Source organism: Cucurbita moschata, unplaced genomic scaffold (genome assembly GCF_002738365.1).
Source record: "Cucurbita moschata cultivar Rifu unplaced genomic scaffold, Cmos_1.0 Cmo_Scf00002, whole genome shotgun sequence".
Taxonomy (NCBI): domain Eukaryota; kingdom Viridiplantae; phylum Streptophyta; class Magnoliopsida; order Cucurbitales; family Cucurbitaceae; genus Cucurbita; species Cucurbita moschata.
The window spans coordinates 3,177,491-3,199,447 of NW_019268518.1; the positions used below are offsets into that span (position 1 = coordinate 3,177,491).

General features: G+C 36.3%; 2 protein-coding genes, 1 long non-coding RNA gene and 1 other non-coding gene across 4 annotated transcripts in view; 2 read left to right on the forward strand and 2 right to left on the reverse strand.

Moving 5' to 3' along the window:
• Positions 1 to 627, reverse strand: part of LOC111429766 (protein ASPARTIC PROTEASE IN GUARD CELL 2) — a 2,484-nt gene extending 1,857 nt beyond the window's left edge. The window contains exon 1 of the mRNA XM_023065766.1: positions 24 to 627. Within this exon, the coding sequence (XP_022921534.1) occupies positions 24 to 386 (363 nt within the window). The 5' untranslated portion in view covers positions 387 to 627. The remainder of the gene's footprint in view (positions 1 to 23) is intronic.
• On the forward strand, positions 464 to 813 carry LOC111429775. Its single transcript, XR_002708223.1, has 2 exons — positions 464 to 549; positions 709 to 813. It is a non-coding gene; the product is annotated as an uncharacterized LOC111429775 (long non-coding RNA).
• A 2,753-nt stretch (positions 814 to 3,566) lies between these two features.
• LOC111431469 lies at positions 3,567 to 3,667 on the forward strand. Its single transcript, XR_002708505.1, has one exon. It is a non-coding gene; the product is annotated as a U6 spliceosomal RNA (small nuclear RNA).
• Positions 3,668 to 4,626: 959 nt separating this feature from the next.
• Positions 4,627 to 20,496, reverse strand: LOC111462455 (probable protein arginine N-methyltransferase 6). The gene is made up of 13 exons (XM_023106033.1): positions 20,177 to 20,496; positions 18,648 to 18,713; positions 17,669 to 17,737; positions 14,996 to 15,031; positions 13,648 to 13,713; positions 12,583 to 12,651; positions 12,370 to 12,447; positions 11,645 to 11,723; positions 8,141 to 8,235; positions 6,577 to 6,661; positions 5,643 to 5,836; positions 5,196 to 5,314; positions 4,627 to 5,112 (listed from the first exon to the last, which is right to left on the reverse strand). Exons 1-13 carry the CDS (start codon positions 20,420 to 20,422, stop codon positions 5,070 to 5,072), a joined length of 1,245 nt encoding a protein of 414 aa, XP_022961801.1. The 5' UTR covers positions 20,423 to 20,496; the 3' UTR covers positions 4,627 to 5,069.
• Positions 20,497 to 21,957: the final 1,461 nt, after the last annotated feature.

Consider the following 21,957-nt stretch of genomic DNA (forward strand, 5'->3'; position numbering starts at 1 on the left):
CCCCCCCCCCCCCCACAAATCACCTGCTCGTCACTGCCATTGGAAAGCCGGCGGAGCAGAGAAGAGACTCTTTCGACGTCTCTTCCAATACGCTCCTTGAAACGGCGACGATGGTCGGGGTCGAAGTTGAGGGGCAGCTTATCTCTATGGAAGAGCTCAAGCTTCCATTGATTCTGAGTACTGTTGTCAATTGGAGGGTAGTTTTCATGGAGTTCAAGGTCCTGTGGTAGTCTAGATGGCTTGATTTCTGTTTCTTTGATTGTATCTTTGACATGTAGGAGTTGGGTGGCCGGGTAACTAGCCGCAAGGCTGGAGGCCACCGTGTCGACGGCCGCTCGGGTTAAAAGAGGAGGAAGAAGAAGAAGGAGGAGGAGGAAGGGTAGCATGGTTTTTTAGTAGTTGAGAGCTTGAGAATGAGAAATGATGGCTTGAAAGTGTGGGAAATATGGAAGGGAAAAAGAGAGTTTGTGGGGTTTGGAGTATGATTAGAGTTCTAATGGTTTTTTAGTGTATCTGTGCAGAGAAATGGAGAAGACGCTGAAGCTGAAGGTGGTGTGTGTGTGTGTGTGTGTATATATATATAGAATGTATAGATATAAAAATGTGTTCCTTTTTGCTGGTTGTGGCTGATGATGGGCTTTGTTTGTTTTTACGTAGACTTTTTTGGGTGTGTTTGAAAGTTTTGTATAATGTTTATGTTGACTATAGGGTGCATGCATGCTGGATTACACCTATCTCTCCCTCACGAAAGCCATAAAGAAACCCATGTACAAAATTTGCATCGGTACGTAGGTTGATATTTTTTTGTTTGAACACGTGCTAACTCGAGAGTAGTGTTACAATTGAACTCTATCCTATTTCTAAGTGACTGTAAAAATGAAACATATTTGACTTTTGTAATTCTTATTAGCATAAATGTAACATGTTCGGTAGATAATTAATTTTTTTTTAAATAATTAACAATAGACGATTGAGTTGAGTCGGAAGTTTCATTTGAAGATATACACGAAGGAGGCATGGATGGATGAATGAATGCATCTCATGCATTTTGCTGGCCTTAAATGATGAGCCTCTAGTCTTGTGCACAATCATTAATACTCTTTTATCATTCTTGTATTTCTCTCACTTCTAAATCAACAACTATTTAAATTTCATTTTTTTTTTTATATTTTTAAATTTATAATGTTAGCATTTTTGTCTATTTAGTTGTTATACTTTTAAAATAGTAATTTCCTAAACTTACAATTTTGTAGTTATAAGATTTAGGGTTTAGGCCACAAGATTCAACAAGCTTACGCACAACGACTCAATTATCAGAAGCGTGCTCTACCACTGAGCTAATAGCCCATCGTGCGAGACTTTCATTGGGGCCTGCTCTGACAAAAGTGAGAGGAACTCCATCCCTCTCTGTCCTTTTTTCTACCCCATGTCGCCACACAGGAAGGACATGGGGACGTAAAAAAGGGATCCTATCAACTTGTTCTGCCTAACAAAATTTTATTTATTATTTTAATTTTGTAACTCTTTTAATAGGTTATTATTTTAATTTCATAACTCTTTTTAGTGGGCATTTGAACCTTTTGTGAGGAGGCTATAAATACCCACAAAATGGTATATAAAATTAAGATTATTAGATTATGAATTAATGAAATTGAGCTCTCAAGTTAAGACCTTTTATCTTTGAAGTTTGAGTTATCATCTTTACTATTTCAGATTTCAAACAATTATTGTGGTAAATTACTTCCGAGCCATTCAATCAAGTTCAATTGTGAAGTGATTCAGTTTAGAACTAGATTCCAAATCTTACTTCTAGATCTTTGATCTCTTAGAGGCAATCTAATTTAGATTTCAAATCTTACTTCTATATCTTTGATCTATAAGAGGTAATCTAATTCAGCTTTCTCTTTTGGTTGATCCAAATATTGTATAAAGAGATATTAATTGAGTCTATAAGAATTTCATCCCTTTAAATACGGTTAAATCCCAGATAAAACTTTTTCGAATGGATAACGCTTTCCACCACCGACCCCGAGAAGGTGAAGCCAAATCTTTGTTTGTCCATACACATAAATACACTTTGAGTGGAGGTTTGAAAGTAGAAAAAGAAAATGTGTTATACAAGCATGAATGCATTAAAAAATAGCATTAGGCTTTTTCAATAAAGACCCATGAGAAAAGTTTGCCTCATAAACCTATTTGATTACAATCAAAAGTAGGTACTTACAGCAAATACCTTCAATTAAAGAAACACTTAACCAAAGCAAATGTAATCTTCTTTTCTTCAACCAATTATTTTATATATAACCCATAAGAAACAGACATCTTATAAAGCTATAAGGTCAAGGTAGAGTGGTTCAAAACTTCCATGCCGATAAAACTAAATTAGTCCTCCAAAATAGAAGCAAAAAGATTGTGAAATCCCACACCGACTCGAGAGAGGAATGAAACATTCTTCTTTATAAGGATGTAGAAACCTCTCTCTAGCAGACACGTTTTAAAAACCTTGAAAAGAATCACAAAAGGAAAAGTTCAAAGAGGACAATATTTGTTAGCAGTGAGTTTGGATTGTTACAAATGATATCAAGTGAGTTTGGAGAGCCAAACATCGGATAGTATGCTAGTGAGAACGTTGAGCTCTGAAATGGGATGGACACCGAGCGGTATGCCAGCGAGGACGCTGGGCCCCGAAGGGGGGGTGGTGGATTATGAGATCCCACATCAATTGAAGAGATGAACGAGTGCCAACAAGAACGTTGGGCCTCGAAGGAAGGTGGATTGTGAGATTTCACGTTGGTTGGAGAGGGAAATGAAACATTTTTTATAAAGGTATGAGAACCCCTCTCTAGCAGACGTGTTTTAAAGACTTTGGAAAAGCCTAAAAATGACAATATCGACTAGTTGTGGGCTTGAACTGTTACAAAAATAGACCTGCGTTAGCACGTTAGCATGTTTTACGTTAATGACTCTAGTAATATTTTGGTCTCTCATACTTCTCATACATCATGCACAAATTTTCAATTCTAGAGATTTGGGAAGAACTGCAAGAACATTAAAAATATAGGGATCAAATCTTTAACAAAGATAAAGGAAAGGACCAAAATGCAACAAAAGACAACAAGTGTGTTCATCAGCAAATAGGATTCCTCTAAATGCATCAGTGATTAGCTAAATAATAATCAAAAGAGTTGGATGTTATCCACTTCCAAACGTAAAGGCATTGCACAGGCAAGCAGGCAGGCCCTCAACTGTCCCTGAAAAGAGAGAGTTCTGGAAAAAAGTTCTAAACTATGGAGTTTAGTGGAAGAGCAAAGTTTTTGGTATGGCTACGTTCATCCCACCAATCCACTTCCTATTGTGTCCATTTGAGACCAAAAATATGGCATAACCATAACAGGTTATAAAATTAAGTATAGGAACCGAAGACATGCACGAGCGAGCTCAATAATTGAACCATTATCACCACATTTGGCCTACCGCTAAGAGATGTTGTCCTCTTTGGGCTTTCCCTCAAGGTTTTAAAAGTGTCCAATGGGGAAAAGTTTCCACACTCTTATAAAGAATGCTTCGTTCCGCTCTCCAAGGACATCCGATAAAATTGAAACGATACAGAGAAGATTAGCATGACCCCTATGCAAGGATGACATGCATAGAAATGGTCCAAATTTTTAAGTTCGTAACTGCCCAAGTCCCCACCGCTAGCAGATATTGTCCTCTTTGGGCTTTCCCTTCTGGGTTTCCCCCCAAGGTTTTAAAACACATCCACTAGAGAAAGGTTTCCACACCCTTATAAGGAATGCTTCGTTCCCCTCTCCAACTGATGTGGGATCTCGCAATCCACCCCCCTTGTGGGCCAACGTCATTGCTGGCACACCATCTAGTGTCTGGCTTTGATACCATTTGTAACACCTCAAGTCCATCACTAGTAGATATTATCCTCTTCGGGCTTCCCCTCAAAGTTTTAAAATGCATCAACTAGGGAAAGGTTTCCACAGCCTTAAAAGGAATGCTTCGTTCCCCTCTCCAACTGTTGTGGGATTTCGCAATCCACCCCCTTAGGGGCCAGCGTCATTGCTGGCACACCACCCAATGTCTGGCTCGATACCACTTGTAACAGCTCAAGCTCACCGCTACCCGATATTGTCCTCTTTGGGTTTCCCCTCAAGGTTTTAAAATTTAAAACGCATCAACTAGGGAAAGGTTTCCACACCCTTATAAGGAATGCTTCATTCCCCTCTCCAACCGATGTGGGATCTCACAAGAATTCTAAATCTCATCCGCTACTCTGTTGATTAAAAGATATTTCGAACATAAACACGACAACTACATTGGCACAATCAACAGGGGAAACAAGCCAGAAGAGAAGATAAAAATAGAATCATACTTAGCTTTTCCTCTCTTCTCCAGCTGAAATAGAACACGTTGAACTCCTAGAACAAGAGGATGTATATGCAATATTGGATATGAAAGATATCAAAAACAGAAAAACGTTAACAAACTTAATATCTCATCAATTTTCAGCTATCACAGAACAGATCATTGAGATATAGTCAAAAGTGGAGCACTACAATATCAGGACAACAAGAGGATGTATGTTTTTCAATCAATAAGAGATGTGAGAGAAAGATAGAGAGAGAAAATGATCATACTTCTAGATTGAACTTGGGCATTTAAAAAATAAATGGTGGGAGTTCTATAATCTTACATGATGGAAAAATACTCGTCCTTGAGAATTTGAAGGGGATAAGTCCTACAATTGTAATATCAATGTAGTATTACATTTCAATAAAAGAATTCTTCATGGAGTCTTGTATCAATCTTAGCCTACATCTTTCCCGAAGAGAAGACAATGTGACGAAGAAATCGAATCAAGCAATCGCAAAGCAAAAACACGGTCAAGAGTCAACTGTCTCTTAGGTCAACCAAACCAGCAGCTTCCAGACACTTCAAATTCTAAAAATGTTAGTCTGAGTAGTAATTCCTAGAGTTGCTTGGAAAATTGTTTCAGGAAGGTTAAGCCTCAAGAAGGCTCACAGACACTACACATCAAGAAACAAAGCAAAGAATAGATATCACCTCATCACCGACTCTTTTACAAAGGATCGCCCACCTGAACTGCATGATCAAATATCAAAGCCAAAATGAGATGTGCATATCAAAGCAGTGGCTGGAGAAATCTTTCCTACAATAGAACTCACACGTATTCGAGGCGAATATTCATGAACCGACGGTTTTCTCTGCTTTGTGACAAAGTAACAGAGCCTTCAATTATTTGGTCTTGTTCGACCTCTAATGGGTCATAGAAGTAGATTAATGTCTGCAAAAATAAACAAGATTAATTCTGACCAAAGCAACTTAACTATAAGATTAAGGCTAAATAATAACAATCTACGGAAGTTTTGGACGAACAAAGATCTCCACGACATTACCACACATTTCACCCCATTCCCGAAACACGCGGACATGTGGCTAAAAGATTTTTCGATCATTTTTTTCTTGTAAATAGTCTTTAGTTTCATATATCTTCTTTTCCATCCAAAAAATAAATCATAAATGGAGAAACCAAAACCTTAAGTCGTGCACCAATGTAGAAAAGGATTAAAGAAACATTTAAAATATTGAGTTACAATAATACGATGACATACCTGCTGCCAATGGGTTGGAGGATCCTCAGGTGCCGTGGACAGTACAAGTGCTTCATTTGGATTTGCACGTTTCTTCCTCTGGCTACCATCATTCACTTGATTATCATCAGAATTTGAGGGCACTAGACCATGCATGGCGGTAGCAGGCCCACAAAACTCCACATCAAACCAGAATGCAAAACCATGCAACGGAGCTGGAAATTAAAGAGCTTTTAATCACACAGGTACAATTTGAAAATCAAAGAACACAATAGCAACGGGAAAACTACGTAAAACTACATATAAACAGCACAAGAATGGATCCGCGACATGGAAGAAAAAAAGTTTGCACTCTAAAAATACACAAACAATATATAATGAATCATGATTAAAATATATCCATATGGTCCTACTTAATGCAACACCCATGTAGTCCAAACTCCACATTGATATGTAAACAACACAAGGAAGATAAAAGCTAGAAGAATTCTCTACAGTGACTCCATATGTAACAGCCCAAGCTCACCGCTAGTAGATATTGTCCTCTTTGGACTTTCCCTTTCAAGTTTCTCCTCAAGGATTTTAAAATGCGTCTGCTAGGGAGAGATTTCCACACCCTTATAAGAAATGATTCATTCTTCCCTCCAACCGATGTGGGATGTCAGAATCCACCCCCTTTGGGGACCAGCGTCCTCGCTGGCACACCATCCGATGCCTGGCTCTGATACCATTTGTAACAGCCCAAGCCCGTGAGCTTCCCTTTTGGGCTTCCCTTCAAGGTTTTTAAAACGTGTCTGCTAAGGAGAGGTTTCCACACCCTCACAAGGGATGATTCGTTCCTCTCTCTAACCGATGTGGGATCTCACACCATATCATATGACAACCCAATGTTACAGAAGTTCATGCATGAATGCCACTGCAAGTCAAGAGGGAAGAATGGCGAGAGAGACATTACCTCGCATCATTGACTTGAACTTGTAACTTTTTGTGACAGACTCGAGCTCGCCAATTGAAACCGTGAGGCAGTCTACATGCTTTACCTGTAAAGGTGAACAGATTGATTGTAAACATTTGTAAATTACTCTATTTCTCCCTGCCTCTCTCCAATTAAGGAATTAAATTTCTGTCACACCAAAAACTAATCTTTCGCTTTTCAAATAAAGTTGTCAAAGGAAGGTTCTAGTCAGGTTGTTCCATTCTCTCTTCCATCATTGGACTTTTGAAAATACTTCTAAAGAATGCCATCACATGCTCTTTGGGTGGTTAATCCATCACAAACTCCCTTGAAATTCTTGTTCTTTTTCCAAATTCAATTATAGATCTGATCAGCCAGCCACTTTTGTATATATAAAAAGAAAATTTAGAAACAGAGCATTATAATGATACATAGAAATTACCAAAAATAATGGACTACCAAAAAAACGTGAAGCATAAGGAAGGCAACTACTGAAGCCCTGATCAAATTCTGCCACAATGTCCCTCTCGGTACCCGTCGAGGAATGATGAGTGCAAGCTGTGGTACTTTAGGGAAGGAAACTTGCCAGCCAAAGAAAGAAAAAAAAAAAAAGACTAACAGCTTTAAAAGAAACCTGCCTGCCAACTTAGCATGGCAGATGTTTTACAAGAAGCCAACACTTATGAACTCAATACAAGAGTGTTCATTATAAATCAATCACCACCTCTCCCCCACAACAAACGAAAAATTTATAATAAACAAATAGCATCCACATCCTCAGGTATTTCACAGCTTATGCATTAAGATCGCGTCATGAAAGACTGATAAGTTCTAGCCTTTCTTAAGTACAAAAAAGAATCCATTCCGAACAAAAATTGTGATGTCATTAATGCATCATTTCTAAGCTATCTTCCATGAACTTTTTGTGACAAGCAACAAACTATAGCATCATCAAGAAAGGGTTACAGCCAAACGGCTACAGAGAAGAGGAAACACATAAAGCATCAAGAGGTTACAAGAAACAATCCCAATCAAGGTTAATAAAAAGCACTACTTTTGAAAACTCACATTTATCTTCACCTTTTAAAAGCAACATCTTTCATGTGTCTTGAGAGACAGGAGGAAGAGATATGATCTTATGTCAGGTTTTACGCCTCCCTATGCATGTCAGTTTCTATGGAGTTTTTTAATCATCTTTTAGGTCTTTATTTTTTTCTGCTTGGAACCCTTTTTGGATAGGTAGTTTAGTCTCTGGTTGGCTCCCCTTTCTGGTCCACCTTTCTATAGGTCCTTTTATAATCTTTCACATTTTTTGTAAACAAAACCCTGTTTATCAATTAAAAAGGAAAGGCACTATTATCTAAGAAATCACTACCTTTCCTAAGACCAATCATTAAGTATAAAAGGGTAAATGTTGCTGAAAACACTTCTTTTGGCACCAATATCCCTGCTTATATAATCAAACCAGAGTTGTTTTATGTACCTATTAGCCTTTTCAAGGTTGGAATTCTAGTTCACGATTATATAATCAAACCAAAAAAGAAAGGGAACTTAGAATCCTCACCACTTCCGGCCATGTCAAAACATTCTCTCCTGATATTGTCTCAATCGATGGCTCTTCAAAAGCGCACTGTTTAGCTAATGGCAACATCGCTGACACTGCATACCCCCGCTCCCCCCAGCACCAGGGCAAGAAAAAGGAGAAAAAGAGTTAAATTTATATCAACAAGAACACAGCACAGGGAACAAATGAACAGAAAATGTATAATTTATTTTCTTAAAAAAAAAAAGGTATAATTTATGAATATACAAGTTACATACGGATTTTCATTTAAATACTAATAAATACACAGGTCTCCCACGCTCTTAGTAGGAAAACATGAACAAGATTTACTAAAGAACAAAACAAAAGATACGGAAGTTATGTAAGAAGAATATACAAAAATGTTATTTGTTTTTATAATAAGAAGTAATTTTATAGAGTATAAAATTACAAAAGAGGGGAAAAAAAATCCCAAGTCAATGGAGTAACAAAAAACCTCTCCAATTGGTAACAAGAGAAACAAAAGAATAAGATTTAAAGAGGGCATCAACTACACCAAGATATGGCTAAAAAAGAGATACTCTCCCAAAGAGCCTTGGCCTATCAATTATCCTTTTGCTGCTTAATATTGACATGACCTCTTTAAACTCTTTAATCACCGGGTGCTTCCTAAGGCTCGGCAACTTTCTTTTGCTCATTTCAGGCGCCCATTTTTCGAACAGAGCAATGGTGGCTCTTCAGGAAGATTCTCACCGTGGATTTTTTTTAGATTTGGATTGCTTTCCCCTATTTAGTGTTCTCTTTCAAGAGATTCCTGTAATTATGTTATGTTTACTCTTCTTTGTCGTGGTGCTCTCTCTCAAAATTCTTTTTGTACTTATTTTACCATCGAATTAACTTTATTAAGAAGGAAACAAAAATTTTATTGATGAATGAAATGTACAAAATAAAGCAAAAATCTCAGCCACTAAAGGTGGTTGCAAAAATGACCTTCATTTAGCGACTACGGAAGAAAGTTCATAACTAGTAAAGGTGGTGAGCATTTACAACCAAGAAAGGGCAGTACAAAGAAAATTATCCATAAAAATGTCGGACTAACTACAATGTTCTTTTAAAGAAGGTGGAACATGTTTAATAAGTTCAGTATGTGTTTTAACTATATCAATTCCTTCAACAAAAATAGCAGCACCAACCCTCAAAATTTCCAAAGATTCTGGAACATATCTAGGATGAATATCTGTTTCGGTTAGGTTAGGCAGTATTGGTTATATAAGCTCTAAATATAGTATATATTTACAAGAAAGAAAGAGATAATTTTTTAAAACATACCATGGTGCAGTTGTGACCCTCACGTTACGACAAGCAAAGTGGCGACCCTCAAGTGGCGTCTATTCGGCCACACGAAGGCCTAGACAAGTACCATGATGTAACCGAAGAGGATGGTGCATCATCTAACACACCACACAGAGTGTGCATTAAAGAGTAGATGAGACAGATAAGGGCCACGAGTAGACATGAGTGTTAAGGATAGGCTTGTTGAAGGGTCAGGTAGGGCTCCGGGCCTTAACCTCGAAAGTTGAGGTTCCAGAGGGAATTTGGGCATGCGGTTCTAGAGTCAAGCTTGTCCATATGAAATATGAATGCTTGCCAAATTTGGTGTCAATCGGACACCGGACGAACACTCCACAACACCATATGACTGTTCACCAAAATGATGTCTACCCAAGAAGGATTAGAAATGCCTAAATATTTACCTTAGGAGGAGGCATGGTGTCAGCTCTCCACCACCCATGGGCTCTGTGGCCTAAGTGAGCTACCCTGTGGCACATGTGTGTGTCACAGTGAGGGCGAGCGTTCTGAGACAAGTGTCTCAAGCGACTTCTTTTTAAATGGATCTTTCAAGGACAGTATCGACAAGGCATTTGTGTTGTCAAGCATTAGAAACAAAAACGGGTCGAAAGCAAGACTCCCTCAAGCTCAAGAATGTCAGTTGTGACACATTCATGAGGAGAGTCCTTACCTGTCAAGCAAGACCAAGCTCATTTGCCAAGGGCTTGGGGTTCTGAATTGGGCAGATAAGATGCAACAGAAGAAACACCAGGTCGGGTGTCTTCCGAAGAACCATTCACATTAGAGGAATAGTGTCAATGGTTGCAAGTAGAGAAACCGATGGTCAGACAAGACAAGTGTCGGCCAAGTGCCAAGTTGAACACAACACAAGTCCTTATGGGGGGTAACCTTGCTGCAAAGAGGCAATCGAGTTTGAACGGAGGAGGACTCGAGTTAATGGGTTGCTCATACCATGAATGTTCTCCAAAGTGCAAGCACATGTGTATTCCTTGAGCCACTGTCTCGTGCCTAAGGTGGGTGGTTTCACAAGAGGATCAAGACTAGCATCAGCTAGATAAGTGAGCATTTGCTGGATGTGGGCAAAGTAAAGTGGCTGTAGGAAGACCAGAGAAGTATCAAGGAAGAAATCGCCACATGAAGGTGACTAGTTGAAGAGTTGGCTGAAGTGTAGTGCCAATACGTGGTTGTGTTACATGCTTTCAAACATTGCTACTATAAGGGTCGGTGCCACGATGAGTAAATGTCGTGATTGACTTGCGAGCCTTACCCCAAAGGGGGCACCGTTGTGTGTGCCTCAGAGAATACGATGAGTGAGGCCAAAGTGGCCAAGTTTGGAACACGCTCCCCCTAACCTAGGCAAGGATATGCAAAGCTAGTTAGCTTGCAGTGGGTTGTCTAGTGAGTCCCAAGCCACGTCCGAGAGAAGGGCAAGGGAGGCCCCAGAGGGGATAGCCCACAATCATTGGGCAGTTGTTTTATTGTGCTTATGTTGCGAGTCTCAAAAACCGAGGGAAGGTTCGTCAGTGGGAGAGCTCATAAGTAGTGTGTAATTTTGTATTCATAAAGCACGTATTTCCAGCGGGTCCGTCAACAACCAGTCCGAAGTCAGATCGTTGTCAAGGACGATGCTGAGATTAAGTGGGGGAGAGTGTCACAATCCGTGGAGTGATTGTGCCCCTAAGTAAGTCATCGAGGACGATTCCTTGAGCCGAATGACTTGGTCTAGTGTAAAAGCAAGTTGGTTGTGTTGCAGAAGATTGAATATGCATGCACAGGGGGAGGGGGAGTGTGGGGCCGAACAAGCTTGGATTCAGCACAAATGATGTTTGATTGGCAAAGACAAAACTCGCCTAAGGTTCGACAAAACCACAAAGCCAGGCGAAAAATGAATATGGGGTTTGGGTTCCCCTCAAGGCTGGTCATGAGCGTGTCAAGATCATGACGCCGCATGGTTGAAAAAGTTCGACCGTGACACATGACACAACATCCAATTATTTAACTAGTACCAAGAAGCTGTCGGTTTTAGAGAAGAAAATCTTCTCATTAATTTAACAGACCAAATTACTTATATATTCAACAAAGTACAAATAATTCTAGATAAACTGAGATATAAAAACAAAAAGCTAACCTATAAAAGCTGAAAAAATGGAACTCGAAGCTTTAACATGGACTTACTATCAATTCCATATACACTGCGCCAGAAATCAATGCTCGCACTGTATCGGTCACTGTGAGTGACAGGTGCCATGTACAACTGTGAGCAAGATAGACAGAATCAGCACTGTATCTGTCAAGCTACTCAAGTTTATAAAACAAAGCATATGCACACACGCGCGCGCACACAACATAAAACAAGCTCTGATCCCAATTATCCAACTACCCAAGGTTTTAGCACTACTCCTTCTTTTCTGTCTTATATATTGCTTAAGATTTTGAGGTATATACACATCGTACAGGTTTTCATTGTGTACAGGGTATGTTGATCATTTAAAGCCTTCCAACTTTGATACCTCTTGCTGTTATTTCAACAGCTTTCATCTTTCTTGATGAAAGCTCCATTTCTCATTAAAAAAGAAGTACCCAACTACTCAGAGATGGAGGTTATGAATGCAAGGGGAATCTTTTTGTATAGCTTTTCATTTTGCACAGATCATTTGAAGTTTTCCAACTTCAATAGCTCTCGCTGTTCTTTTCAATGCTTTTGCATCTTTCTTGATGAAAGTTCCATTTCTCATTAAAAATGACTCAAAGATCCTACAGAAAAATAGGTAACATGCATGCTAATGGTGTAGACACATCTTATAGTCCAAGTGAAAAGTAATGAGAACAAAGGGGCAAAAAATTGCCACCAGTGTTACACAATAGATCAAAACTGAAGATAATATAAGAAAAGCCGATACTGTTGCATTTGATGGCAGTATAAGGCCTCCAGGTTTTAACCACCGATCTCTGGCATAAATTATACTTCCAAGCATGCTCTGCAATAGTAATAATCCCACTATTCAATAGAGAGAATAAGTAAAATTGGATCTTTCATGAAAAACATTGAGGTAAACTAGCAGATAAGGTAATTATTTCAGGTTCAAGCTTTACAAGTTGATGAACATAATCACCTCGTATAAAAGCATATATCCCATCCACTCAGAAATAATAACATCCACATCCTCATCAATTTGAACATCCTGCAAGGTTTTAGGAGGAAAAGTTCAACAATGTAATTGTTATTAATATTTTATTAATAAATTAATCAAATTTACTAAATAATAAATGGTAAACAACTACGTAATCTATTAATGAATTTTGTATGAACTAATACTGAACCCATCTCTTTATCATGTACTTGTGATGCCAATAGGAACAGGAGGTCATCCATTCACAACTTTGAATGAAAGTAATATTTTGGTTTATTGTTTTTCTTATATTCAAAGAACTAAGTGAAAGAAACTGAAGAATACAGGACCAACCATAGTAAAAAAACAGAGCCAACAAAAAATGGATCTACGAAAGACAGCCCAAAAGAAACCCAACAAATCTTAAACCTCCTGACAACTCCAGTCTAAAAGAATAAAACCTAAATCGAAAACGAAAGTCATAAGACATGGACGTCCAAAGTCGTTCTTGGGAAACCAGAGCTGTAAAAACCTACCAACAAAGAGTGTAAGATGACACGTAGGTAGTATGATTGATATCTAAATCAAAACATGACAATGTACATCCCAACCCATTCCCAAGAGAATTACTTGAAACAAACGCAACAAAAGAATTAGAAAATAAGGGAACCAAAACCAAGTGGATTGTTTAAAACTTGGTAACCAATATGAGTAATTCTACATCATTCATCATTCAATCTAAATCTCTGATTATACATTTAGGGATTAGTTTCACCATGTCGTTGAAGATGGGCCACCTGAAATTTAAATGCGTTCCAAAAAAAGATATAATAGAAACATTTCTTTAACCAATTTAAAGAATGAAAGTACAAAATAAGGGATGAATCAAAAGCGCAAAGCAAGGAATCAAACGTTACAAAAGGGACTCCAATCATTAGCGGTTTTTCTTTTTTCTTTTTTCTTTTTATCAAATGATGGAAACATTTTAAACATATCAATTCTAGATTAATGAAGACTAGGAGCAACCAAATAGGAGTAAAGACAAATCGGAAACTTAAGAGAGCTCACCTCAACTCTACTATGCAATACAATAACAGTATCCGATAAATTATTAGCCTTAACAACCTCTGTGGCCTGCAAAGAAAAGCAAAATCAACTCAGACATAAAGTTCAAATTTTGCTTCTTCCATGATTCATAGATGTCTAACTAGTATCTTCAATAAAATTATATATTATAACAGTAATAATATGACAATTACATGTACTGAAATATGCATGGATACTAAGAGTGAAACTGAGTGCATCGATATGTAAGAATGTAACGTATTACAAATTTATAATTGATACTAGTCCATTAAAAGAAGAATTAGTAAGAACAAAAAGTAGATAGGCTACAAAATCTGAAACGTTGAGAGTTAAAAGTGATGCATGTAACCCCGATAGAATTAAAAAAAAAAAAAAAAAAAAAAAAAAAAAAAAAAANACAGTAATAATATGACAATTACATGTACTGAAATATGCATGGATACTAAGAGTGAAACTGAGTGCATCGATATGTAAGAATGTAACGTATTACAAATTTATAATTGATACTAGTCCATTAAAAGAAGAATTAGTAAGAACAAAAAGTAGATAGGCTACAAAATCTGAAACGTTGAGAGTTAAAAGTGATGCATGTAACCCCGATAGAATTAAAAAAAAAAAAAAAAAAAAAAAAAAAAAAAGCAGAAGCGATTGCATATGATGGATACTTACAGCTCAATAAGTTCAGTTTTTCCGGACATATCAAAATGACAAGACTCCGAAACACATGGTTAACTATATTTCCACTACATTGATGTCAAAAGCCTCCAACCTTGGACAGTAAACATCAAAAAGCACCCACAGAAGGGATAAGGAAAAGTACAGTTTTGGAACATTGATCGAGTGGTAAAATTTATTCTTGGGCAACCAAAGGGGGAAACCATTACAGAATTAAAAATCTAACAGACAGATTTTCTATACAATTGAATATTCTTTAGTTAAACAATTTAGCTAAATTGATCGAGTGGTAAAATTTATTCTTGGGCAACCAAAGGGGGAAACCATTACAGAATTAAAAATCTAACAGACAGATTTTCTATACAATTGAATATTCTTTAGTTAAACAATTTAGCTAAATTGTTAATTTTAGTTAATCAATTCACTAAATAAAACTAGACTAATAAATTCACATTGTATTCTTACATCAGTTTCCAGAATTATACATGGGTGACTATGAATAAAAATCATCCAAAGGTGAGGATATTACATAAAGATTTTTCGGGTAGCAATAATCAAGAAAGTGGTAGCTGGAAACACGTTAGTGTTTAAAGCCCAAAAGCATACTATTTACAAACCATAATAATAAAATTTCAATATCATACAAGAATAATACCTGCACTGCTATGTCACTTGCATCAACTGCATAAACCTGACAAAAGAGAGAAACAATGAGCATTCAAGAATGTTGTGGAACGATAAATATTTGTTACCCCAGATCTCAGATTAACCAATCAAGAATTTTTTTTAAAAAAAAAGGATTCATCGTACGAGTAAAAAGTACATCAAGCGAAATCCCGGCAAAAGTTCCAATATCTCTCCCAAAGGAAATATTCATCAATTTCAAGTGTCATTACACAATTTGTATTAATTACACTTGAGGGATAAGTACGAAAGGAAGAAAATAACAAACTCTACAAAGAACAATTAAACTTAGCCAATCATACTGCCTCTTCCAATCTTAAACTTGGCCAACAATACCACCTCTTCCAATCTTTACTCGACCGTGAAACACCCTTTTGTCTCTCTTTCTATAAACCCAAAGAGTCGTTTTGACTGCATTCAACTATAAAGTCATAGTCTCTAAAAATGATCCATAGTATTGTGGCTCAATCAAGAAGAAAGAATGTCCTAACGTGGTCCATAATGTTCATTCTCCCATGTAAAACCTACAACGTAAAAAGCTTAATCTTCTTTAAAATTTTAAACTTCTACGACAAGGAACATAAAGGGGTTTTTGCAATATGATGATTGCCGAAAATGAGAAGGGAAGGGTGGTAAGTGAATCCTAAGGAATTGGGGGACAAAACCAAAGGCTCTCCTTTGCTTTCCATTATGAAAGATAAGGAACTTATATCAACAACACGACCCTTCATCTCACATATCCATCTTTACCAACCAAACTCATGTTCTTTTCATTACCATTTGTAGAAACTTCCCGTCAGCCATATCAAATGCAGCCCTTCATCTCACAAACCTGTCTTCTATCCTTAACTCTATATTTTCTACCAAATCATTACCAATTAGAACCAAGCCCACTATTTGTCTTCCTTCAACGAAAGTATGGAGACATTTAGAAATTGAAGAAAAGAATACCATTTTTAGAAGTTTAGTGAAATGTTCCATGAAGTGTAGTTTCAACAAATCTTAATAGAAAAGTTCTCCCCTAGAAACACCTTTTAGAAGGAAGGAGATTTAAGATGCTGCAAAATCAATGAATGGATCAAAGATAGCTTACTCATATGCCAAAAGCTTTTTTGTTCTTAAATACAGAACACAAAAAGATCGGAATCTGTACCCGAGATTTTCATGTAAAGACTTTCCACCACAATATGTCGCTGATATACTATCATCCTTTCCTCGTTGTTCTTGAATACCAACAATGTGTAGGCAGTCATTTCTCCACTTCAATGACTCCATAAATTGACAAAATAATTTGAATTCATCGAACAATTGCCTTATCAACTGTTGCCCTCTATTGTCTCTCAGTATGGATCTGATGCTCATCTTGCACAATAGCCTTTTTCCATTTCTTTCCAAACACATCTAGTTGAATATAGGAGTACCTCCTAAAGTCAGCTCAATGATCCTTTACATGAGACTTGGAAGAAGCCTCATTTTCTTCTGGACCGCGAGTGTCGGACTTCCATAATGGATTATGTACTCAATGTCAATCACACCAACATTCTTCATTTGATCACTCTGTAAAGTGGAACGATATCCCAATTGCATATCCAAGCCCCAAGCAAGGATCAAATCATTATAGACCACGAACCAAACACAACCACACAGCTTGGGAAACATTGGGGTCATCGATGCTTTCCATTCAATGCATTGAGAAGCTGTGTTGTTGACATCACAAGCTTTCCCACAATTACTAGGTCTAAAAGTTCTTTCTTGTTTATAGCACCATTCTTGAAATTCCTTCTCAATTCTCCCCTTCTTCTCCCGTTCCCCAACTAGTAAAGTCTTCCATCTGCTGGATCAATCAATTCTACTCCTTTTCTATAATTTCCTAATTTAAAGTGCATTCCTTCTTTTTAATACTCAAGTCTTTTATAAACACCTTTAAACCTTTTATTTTCTCAATCAGCCTATACCCTACCCAATGCATCAATTAACAGCTGCACTATAATCCTACCCACAAACCTTAAACTAACTTCAAATGCTGTGATTCTTGCATCAGTATTCACACACCTTAAAGGAGGAGGGCCCCAAACAAAAACTACTAGATTCTAACAAAAATGAAGTACAACTTAATATGCAACATGGTATTTGTTGCAAGTGGCAAAGTAGCCTTGTTAACAAAATACACAAAGATCTAGGTCTTTCCGCTCCTATCCGTTCATTAAAAGAAACAAAAGAAAAAAAAAAGTGAAGCATTATCTAACACCATTCTCACTTTTTAAATTAAAAAAAAAAAAAATAATTAAAAAACTTCTTTTCTGTTCGAAGTTTGGATAATAAACATATCAAGCTTTCATAGTAATGGACACTCCCTCGTGTTTCACTTCAAAAATGTTTCAATTGTTAATGACTAGACAATCTTTAATAGAAAAGGTACGATGAAAATGGGCTGTTAGTGATTGAATTTCAAGGAACTGGAGTTAGAAGAGACGTCTAGGGATCCTAGAGAGAGATGCCACGCCAGCTCAACCAATAATTAAAAAGTGCAAATACCTCACCATTAGAAAAGCTAATAGTCCAAGTAAAATTTAAAAACAGATTCCGGCATTGTGCCAATAATGTTTTTAGGGAAAAAAACACATTTAGACACAAGATAGCTCACCCGCCTAGCACCAGCCTGAGCACAAAATATGGAGAGGATACCAGTGCCACAGCCAACATCCATTACAACCTGTATTCAATTTAGCAAATAAACAGGAAAATGAGCACAGGTTCAAATAGAATCCAGAAATGGATATATTATGCTATACACATGAAAGACTAAAGTTTTGACCCTGTTTTGATAGAGTGAAAGATAATGCATAATGAATGTGAGAGTCAAAGACAACAGATGCTTGAAACTCTGTGTAGCAGAGAATAACCATGGATTAGATCAAAGAACTACGCAAAAAAAAATGACTAGTAGCAGAACCGTTTTTCTTTGTTGGGTAGCTTAAATATAAATGAAACTTCCTCATAGGATGTTAAATCCTTTAATGTATCAACTCCAGTTTAAAGCAGGGAAGGGCCAAGTATCTACTTTTTCTGTGTTCATACTAATTTTTTATTTAAAAACCAACTTTCATTGAAGAAAATGAAAGAAGAAAACGACATGAGGGCGGCTCAAAAAGGAAAGCGGAAAATAGAAGAAGCCAAAAAAACAAAAACTTTCATTGTTCGTATAGTGGCAAGTGTTTGAATAGGCTTCCAGAAATTTTAGTGTTTCTTGAGCATTGAATAAACGGACAAAGGATAATATTTTCCAGCCACCTTGTGGAATAAACTTTAAAAGTAAAGTGAAGCTTTTATTTGTGGTGTTTTGTTTCAAGTTCGTCCTTGTCCTTCTTCTTATAACGTAATTTTTCCCAGTTAGAGGGCATTTTCATAATGTTTTGGTTCTCCAAAAAGTCGAGTTCTGGTTTTCAAAATATGACATTTTCATAATGTCTCTTCATTATCCATCTGTAACTTTTAAGTCATTAATGAAAAATTACATTTCTTTTATTTAAAAAGAAAAATAAAAAGACAAAAAAATGGATTGAAACTATTTCATTAAACACATGGCAAAGAAACAGATTTTATAAATTTCAGCACAAACATACTTTGCCAGCAATATAACTCTGATGTTGCATAATCGCCGCCCTATAAGTTTCAGTCCGCACGCTATCCTGAAAATAGGGATTTCACGATATCTATCAATATAAAGAAAGAACAGCACACGAATGGAGTAGAATTTCTAAATTTACACGCTTGCATGTTTTAGCTAATATAATTCATTCATTCTAAATAATTAATATACATTCATAAATATAAAAGAAAAAACTTAAACCTTTAGAAAGACTACTCTTAGATGCAGTCAAAAGAATAATGGAGATATGGCAAGAATTTTTGTGGCCATTTCAGAGTGTTGTTCCATCTTCTACAATGAAGAGCCATGCCATAACATCTCCAAGCTTTTTTCTTTAAATTCGGCAATTGGGATTCAGTGGAATTTCAAGAACACGGCTGATATGGATGCCTCACTTTATGTGATGTCTTTAAACAATTTTGCATGATCTTTTAAAAGGGTTGCAACGGAAGTATATCTGAAACTGTAACTCAGGTTCTTGAGAACTTTTTTTTATAAAGGAGACAATTAAAGACAGATGAACAGTGTCCCTACCTTTTGACATATCATGACAACATTTTCTCTCTCAAAACCAAAATACTAGACTTCAGAAGCTTGCTCAACCCAGTCCCATCACCATCAGCTCCTTATTTGGTGTTCTTATAGCCAAGGACTAAGGAAAATAGCAATTCTCAAGAGCTTTGTATACATATATGAAAGAGGTCAACAGAAAGTGTAGGGTCTTTCATCAGTATGTCTTTCTTCAAGGTCTTAATGCCACTTATGGTAGTCTAGCAAAGTTATCCTACATGTTGCCCCATGTCACAACCTAACTATGAAGAGAGAAGGTTGTGACCCTCACGTTACGACAAGAGAAGTAGCGTCCATCCGGCCACACGAGAGCCTAGACGAGTGTCATGATGCAACCGAGGAGGACGGTGCATCGTCGATGTTCGGTTGGTGAAGACAAACCTCGCCTAAGGTCTGACAAAGCCACAAAGTCAGGCGAAAAATGTATATGGGGCTTGAGTTCTCTTAAGGTTGGTCGTGAGTGTGTCAAGATCACGACGCTGCACGTTTGAAAAAGTAGGACGGTGACACTCTGCCCCCAATTGGTGTGTCATTGACAAGACAGAAGGAAAAGGCCTATCTATATAAGAGCCAAAACTCAAAAATGGAACATTGGCCAAGTGGGCAAGGGAAAAAGTGAAGGGACTACATAAGCTAACCAAACTAGTATATATAATAAACGGTCTAAAGTCTGTAATATAGCGATAATAGACTAAGACTTCTTGGGAATCAAGCATATATAAAACCCATTTCCACTATAATCAAGAATATCATTCTGAAAATAAGCCTCAAAACACCCCCACAACATCCTCCCAACCGATGTCCTAACTTCCTTCGAAGTATCCCAAAGTTCCACCGCTCCAAATAAAGGACAAAATTAATATCTCAAATTGACATCGTCTAGTAAAACGCATCAGCAATTATCAGAAATAGAGAACAACAACCGAAACTGACCTTGATCATTTCTTCATGAATACCAACGTGCGAGTACGATTGAAAGTAGGCCATGTCAAAATCGGTACAAGGAAGTCCCTCCACTTGCTTCATCTGCTCATCTTCAGAAACCCTCACTCCGCCGCCATTGGAGGACCTGCTAGCTCTTCCCCGGCGGGGGCGGCCTTTCTGGACGGTTCCAGGCCGCTTTTCGGAGGAAGAGTCGCCGTGGTGGAAGCCGTTAGAGTGGCCGGAGTTGGAATACATTTTCCGAGGCTTCTTGGAGCTGTCTTTGTGTAGTCGGAGCTGGGAATACAGTGGTGTAATTAAGGTGTGACGTTCTTCTTGCAATATAAAAGCGAACGAGAAAGGGCGGGCGCAGATCAAAATGTTGTCTCCCAGACGACATGTCGAAATTATTTTTTGTCTTTAAGGAATTTTAATTTAAGAAACAATTTTATTTATTTATTGAAATTTAAAATTTTAAAAATTAGATTGATTTAGGTTATAATTATTTCTTTCTTATAAAATTTTATTATTTTTACTACAATATTTTATACCGTTATATTCTATTTCTATAATTCTTTAAAAATAAAATATTAAAATTAAAAATAACTCTTCGTTTAAATATATTTCATTTTTAATTTATTTATTTAGGGTACGAGATAGAATTAAAATAGAATAATTTTTTGATTTAAAAGATAAAAAAGGGTTTTTTTCTTTTGTTGGAAGAAATAAAACTCGTAGCATAGCATGTGTCAGGTTTTGTCACGTGCGCCTTGAGGTTTTATAATATCGTCGTCCATAATTAATTTGTGTGTGCAATGTCTTTTTTTTTTTTTTTTTGTTATTAATGATTTTATTTTTATTTTTTTCTTTAATTATATTATGCTTCAATTCTACTCTAAATTTTTATGAGATCCTCTATCGGAATTAGTTTAAAATGTTCGAAAATTTTAAAATTATTTTTAATATAATGATTTTTCACTGTTTTAAGTTATTTTTTATAAGTCGAAATTTGTTATACGGAATGTGATAAATCGGAAGACATGCATGTTTATCTAGACCAAAACGTTTAACCTCTAAATTTGAGTTTGAAATCTATTCTGCTCTTAAATTTCAAAACAAGCTTTATTTCTTGATGTTTGAGAAATAAATCGTCGTAAAACTAAGTTAGTCACTAGACTAGAAAAGTACCAGACAATTTTTCGTTTATCAACTAAGAATCATAAAACGTGGAGATTATAATATTAACTTCAAGATTTCAGACCGAATAGACATTAAACTCAGACATAAGGAACCAAAAGTTTATTTTCCACAAACGCCCTTTTGATCGTGTCTTTATAATCTCTAAAATTTCAAAATTCCACAAACGCCCTTTTAACCACGTCTTTATAATCTCTAAAATTTCAAAACTAACCATTTAGTTCGAGTCCACCAATCAAACCATGATTTTTTTTTTATTAAATTAGTTTAATTTGAAACTTCATTTTTAATAGAAATAAAACTTTTACCAACTAATTATTTATTTTCAAACAATTTTATTATTTAATTTTAGTAACTATTTTAAAAAATTACCTTTCAAATTAATTAAAATTTATTTTAAATAATTATTAGAGTATATATAATAAAAAGTAATTATAAAATTAATTAAATATATGTATATATAATTCTTGTATCTAATTTATAACGATTTTTAATTATAACAAAATTTCTAATAAGTTTATAATTAAACTCAAATTTAATTTAATTTTAAATATTAATATAATTTTAAATATTAGAATTAACTAATAAAAAAATTT

What these genes read in the sequence shown, in the direction of transcription:
- LOC111462455 (XM_023106033.1), bottom strand. Translation starts at nt 20,422, where the DNA reads ATGTATTCCAACTCCGGCCACTCTAACGGCTTCCACCACGGCGACTCT. An exon ending in CTCCAACCCATTGGCAGCAG is followed by an intron (nt 5,315 to 5,642) that starts GTATGTCATCGT and finishes TTATTTTTGCAG; the next exon opens with ACATTAATCTACTTCTATGA. An exon ending in AATATTCGCCTCGAATACGT is followed by an intron (nt 5,113 to 5,195) that starts GTGAGTTCTATT and finishes TTGATCATGCAG; the next exon opens with TTCAGGTGGGCGATCCTTTG.